Here is a 6,000-nt window from a genome sequence, read left to right as displayed (position 1 = left end):
AAGCGCCCAAAATGTCTTCACTAGAAGAGATTGCTACCCTGTAAGGAACTCTCATTACTAAGGCAAATGCTATATGGCCTCTTGGCAGTCAGTTCCAGACAATGGTAACAAAGCACAGTAATTGCTTTCAGATCAATTGTGATGCAAATATTAGTGTTCTTGTGTGAAAAAAGAAAATCAAAGTGTAGAACACTATGTATGATATGCTACATTTTGTGTATAAAGGGTGAAAAAATAAAACATGTCTTTTTTGCTTCTGAAACTTTAGAAAGACATGCACACGAACATACATACACCTAAAATGGCAGATATGTGTGGTTGAAGGCAGATCTTGGTGAACAGGCAGTGAAGCTGACAGCGGAAGACATTTAAAATTTTTGCTTGATTTTGGAACTGTGCAAATGGGTTACCTATTTACAAAATGAAATTTTAAAAATATGACTTCTAAAGATCTTTTTGCACAGATTTTAATTTTTTCTTACATTTCTTTAATGAGGTTATGTTTTTCTACAAACTAGACAGCATTGACTCAGTTCTAAGAAAGAATGATGCATGAAACTAAATGACACTTTCCCATGTGTTCTATAAACTACAAAATTATAATTGTAAAATTAATTATATACTTATGTTATATTATAAATATAAGAATATTTACATTATATTTATAATTTCCCCATTTACTTTTGTATCTTTGAGCCATCTACCAACCCACATTAAAGGCCATTTCTGACCAGTTCTTGGTTCAGTTTGATCACAAAGCTGATGAGATCAAGGAGGAATACTTACCCTGGAATGTAAATTATTAAATTTTAAAAACTGTTCATTTTAATCACTTATGAAGGTTAGGACTTAAAGCACAATGATACAGATATCATGCCCATAATCTCTTATTTATTTTCCTAGCCTGTGTAGCAAGCACCTTTTGGCGACGATGACCATTAAGAAACACATCAACTACGACTGAAAGGAAACAACACAAATATTTCAGTGTTTTTGAAAAAGAATACTGTTATACCTGTGTTTTATTATAAATAACCAGGTTCTGTCATTATCTTCTTGCCAGCAAATGAAGGACATTGTCTCATAAAGCTTCTAAAATGTACATGAATATTTAATTAAATCATATTTCCTTGAGAAAATAAAGTTCATTCGCATTTATAGCAGACAGTTCTGAGGAGTACATAATTGTCAGAAGACCAGGGTAGCCAGTACCGGTTGCTTGTGGAACAAAACTCCTCAATTTTTAAAACTTTTTTTAAAAAATAAACATACAATCATAAGTGTTCATTTACTTTAAAAATCCTAAAGATGAAGAAAATTATTGTCTATATATTTAAGTCCTTGTATAAATTACAAAACTCAAGTTTATGTTACAGAGTCCCTTCCCCATAGGAAGCATAAAGCACTTTTGTGGTACCTTTCACCAGTAAATATTCGTATCACATTGAATTTGACAAACAAAAGAAAAGTCGATATTGCATCTTTAAGCCCCAAGAAAACATTCTTCTAAGCTGTCTCTCGTGATGAATGAGCTTCAAAAGTCATTTGATTGCCACAATTTAACTCAATCTCAAATAAAGATATATAAAAGCTATACATATATTGACTTCAGTAGAAATCTGAAATATCAGTGAACTGCAGACTCTTCTTGTTTGAGGTCAACAAACACCCTTTGGAAGACAACCAAGAGTCGTTTAAGACCAGGACAACAAAATAAAATTATAACAATAATAATTATAATAATAAAAATAACAATAATCAAATAAAAATAACAAAACCAACAATGAGGTAAACTCCCCTTGAAAAAGGCAATATGATGTGTTGCCCAGACTGTCAGGAGAGAGTTCGATTGTACCTGACACCCAAATGTTTTTCCAACCACAGTTCAGCCAGTTGCATGGCTGAGGCAAAAGTACTTGCCTTGGATCCCAAGCACATCTTATACTGCTTAGGGTCCAAGTTAGGGTCACAATGAACTGGATGGAAAATATGCACCACTCCTACTTCTTGACTTCTGAAGGGCCTTAAGCCAGACAGAATAACTTTATTGTAGAGATCTACATCTTCCAGTCCCCAGCCTTGTATTGAGGTATCAAATCCACCTGCACCCAGAAGATCACTTTTATAAATACAGGTAATTCCATATCCATAGTCTCTCCAAAATCCAGTCTTCTTTGAGAAGACAAAGTCATCATCAGTGGGAGGATTTCCCCCATTGGTTACCTTTGGGTCATACTGGCTAAAGATGATGGGGTAGTACACCTGCTGTCCCTGAACTGTATTGTCTCTACATCGTTGGAGAAAGTCTCCTCTGAAGATCAAGTCAACATCACAAAATAGCAGCAAAGTATCATTGTCAAACTGGGAAGATCCCATTTCAAGACCCAGACCTCTGGAAAACTCCCCCTCCATGGGGATCAGGGTCATTTCTGCTTTAGGGTACTTGTTTTGATATTCTTGAATCAGCTCAATATGCTTGTTGGAATCTTGGCCAGAATCCTTACTGAAAAGAATGATGACCAGCTTTACATTCTGGTTTGGGATAAGACAAGTGTTCTCAAAGTTCTCCATGAATCTTGAGAAAATGTCATACCTTCCAATGAGAGGAACAAGAATGTGTATTTTCTTTTCATTGTGCCCTCCCATTTCTTTGGCACCTTGAAAAGAAGACAGTATCTTTAAAGAATTAGAGATAAAGGAGAATGACTGAGTGTCACTGGTAATACTCTCTACAAGACTGTTGACATCTAGCTCTTCAGTTTCTCTGAAGAAAGGCTTGCTGAACAACTGCTGAAGATAGGCATGACGTCTCACTGGCACAGTCAGTTTCCTCCCCTTGTGCCTTTTGTATAAGAGGAGCAAATCCAAAATGTACTCCACTCCATGCATGGGATCAACCCTGCGGTAGCCATACTGGATTTCCTTGAAGTCAATGAGCCGTCCTCTGCTCTTAGCATTCTCATTGATCATCTCCATCACCTGCAGGACGGTATCATCCAGCGCTGTCCTCAGGATGCTGTTGATGCTCTGTCGAGGAGGCTGGTTCTCAGAGGCTGAGTAGAGGAGCTTCCCTGTCAGGAACTCCCATTCTATCACTTCATCTCTCTCCCGAGGCTGGAAGTGGTTGAAAGAAGGCATCACTCCCAGCTGCTGGTCCTCTTTGCTCACTTCACTATTACTGAGCTTGCTCATCAGAGCGCTCTCCCGGTGGAGCTGGATGGTGCGGTAGCGAAGTTCAGAAATTTTGCGGCTGAGCATGTAATTATGAAGCCTGTATTGGTAGGCAGGCCTTTTGTTTGGATGAAGTGTTATGGCTGCGTGGATTTTGCTGTTGTGAAGGTCTTGTATATAACCCTTCCGATTGTGTTCATAATTTTCATGGAACAGTTGCTGCATCTGAAGAGTAGAAGGAAATCAAGATGTTAGAATAAATTCAAAAAGAAAATAAGTAATAAATGAAAATATTATTTAAATGAAAATATTTAATAAAAATTATTTATATGGTATGACAAAACAAAAATGCCTTGTGAAATTTATATTTAAAAGAAATTAAAATATTTTAAAATGTCAGATCTGTATGCTGTAACACTGCAAATTCACCTCCTGTCAATTAATATGCAAATACTGCAAACTAACTTTCAGCTATCTATTTTTAAGTAAAACATCTTTTCATGCTTTCTTTCATCTATTCATTCTCAAATCAACCCGAAATATCAAAGAAAACAAGAACTGTCTATCCATAACCCCATAATCATTGTGAGGATAAGGCAGAATGGGTAGAACATGGATTTTTCAAAATTGGGGTTCACCCTGAGGAGTAAGTCCAATGTCTTTTTGCTTGGAATGGCAGTATCAGCCCCAGAGGAGACCTACATTTTATTTAGCATTCTGATAGACCATCTATACAGAGAAGTTCTTGGTAAGGTAAAAACTATTGCTCTTGATCTATACTGCTTACCTAAAAGACGGTATCCAAAACTAGACCTGCTTGACATCCTTATCAGCCAAACAGGCTCTCTGCTAACTTAGACAAAGCTCACCACCTCAGGCAGAAACAAAAATGAGATCACACTTCAAACTGTCGGCTGACTACTCTGCCAGTTAATGAAGACACCTCCATCACACCCATTCAAGAAAATGACCAATGGAGGAGGAGGAGGAGGTGGAGGAAGAGGAGGGGGAGGAGAGTCAGCAGCAGCAGGTGCAGCATGAGACATATATGTGCAAATAAACTGATGAACAGGAGGAAAGGAGCGCTGCAAACTTAAGAATACACATCCAAAGCAAGGAAAAATTATAGACAAAACAAATAAATTGAGGAAGATACAATCCCTCCCTTTCAAAAAGAACTCAAGGAATAGATAGATGAACTAAACAAGAAATGCTACTAGTCCCAAGAATGTGGACAAATCTCACAAACAAGTGAAAAAAGCCACATATAAAAGAACACGTTTTGTATGATTCTATTCATGTGAAATTCAGAAACAGGTAAAGCTAAACTATGTTGTTGGCTGTTACAATAGCCATTAAAATAACAAGAAAGGAGGTGGGGTTTCTGGAGTGCTGGTGATGTTCTATTGGTTGATCTAGGTCATTGTTACACATATGCATTCAATCTGTGAACATTTATTGAACTGTTACTTAAGATATATTTGTTATACTCCAAATAATAAGACTTTATTTATTTTTTTATTGAGTGATAGTCAGTTTACAATGTTGTGTCAATTTCCAGCGTCGAGCACAATTTTTCAGTTATACATGAACATACATATATTCATTGTCGCATTCTTTTTCGCTGTGAGCTACCACAAGATCTTGTATATATTTCCCTGTGCTATACAGTATAATCTTGTTTATCTATTCTACATCTACCTAGTTCTAGTTTTATTTTAAAAATATGTATACACGTGCATATAGCACTAGGTAGGGTTTTCTGATATATATGTATATAAATGTGTCTGGACATGTAGGGAAAGCAAGAATATGACTATCAGAGCAGTTCTCCTACCAAAGGTGACGTAAAAGGAATGAGGCTAATACCATGGCAACTTCTTTATTGCCACTATTTCACCTGGTTCTTATTCTATACTCAGACAGATTTCTTAAGTCAACATCATCTGACTCTGAAGAATATAACAGTAGATATTTCAAGACGGATTTTGGACTTGAGCCAAGACATAGTAGTTCAGCTGCATCCAGTATTTTTTTTTCTGAAATCACATTCCAATTATTATTTGAAACTTTGATCGATGTTAAATCAAATTAAATCCATAATTTTCAGTGGCCTATTAGATCTCCTTTTTTGTAGTATTATTATTATTTTTGCCTGAAATTACTTCAATATTTTACTTCATGTTATTTTCCATGGATTTTTTTTTATGCAACAAGATAAAAAGAATTCTGATGGCATGTAGAATACTAATTATACCGCCTCTAGTAAGTAGTGGCTTTCTGAAACTTTTCTTAAGGCCTACTTTGCATTACTAAGAGAAGAGAACATGCTAAATTAAATAGGAAACATTGCTCAGAGGCAGACTGCAGAGTTACCTAGCTCCTTTAATGATATTAAAGTGATTAATACTGTACAACTTGATAAATGTGACATTCTGTTATAGGCATTTTGTTATCTGAGTATTAAAATGTTTAACTAACTTGCATCATTCACATCATTACAACCCAATCCACCAACATAGTGCTTATTTTTCTAGCATATTCCTTCATAGCAATATTACAGCAGATAAAGACAGTGAGGGGGCAATCCTTAGAAATAGCACGTTTATACATACTCTAGGTAGTATAGTATTGATGAGACCATCTTGAATTTATGCCATATCTGCCATTAAGAAGCAGAGAGTATATCCAAATTTTCTACTTTTATGTTTAGGGAAGTCCAAGCTATACAGGACAGATGGAAGAATGTAGTTTTCAGAAGATGAGTGTGGCACTGTCTAGTTGGCTTGCTTCATCTTTGTTCATTTTTGGAAATGCTTGAGTTATACA

At 36.0% G+C, this 6,000-nt stretch overlaps 1 protein-coding gene across 1 annotated transcript in view; it reads right to left on the bottom strand.

The window, feature by feature from the left end:
• Positions 1-988: 988 nt before the first annotated feature.
• Positions 989-6,000, bottom strand: part of CHSY3 (chondroitin sulfate synthase 3) — a 236,473-nt gene continuing 231,461 nt past the window's right edge. Inside the window, exon 3 of the mRNA XM_010971570.3 lies at positions 989-3,396. Within this exon, the coding sequence (XP_010969872.2) occupies positions 1,834-3,396 (1,563 nt within the window). The 3' untranslated portion in view covers positions 989-1,833. The remainder of the gene's footprint in view (positions 3,397-6,000) is intronic.

Source organism: Camelus bactrianus, chromosome 3 (genome assembly GCF_048773025.1).
Source record: "Camelus bactrianus isolate YW-2024 breed Bactrian camel chromosome 3, ASM4877302v1, whole genome shotgun sequence".
Lineage (NCBI taxonomy): Eukaryota > Metazoa > Chordata > Mammalia > Artiodactyla > Camelidae > Camelus > Camelus bactrianus.
Note: the sequence above shows the minus strand (reverse complement) of the source record. Positions and strands in the feature narration are given on the sequence as shown.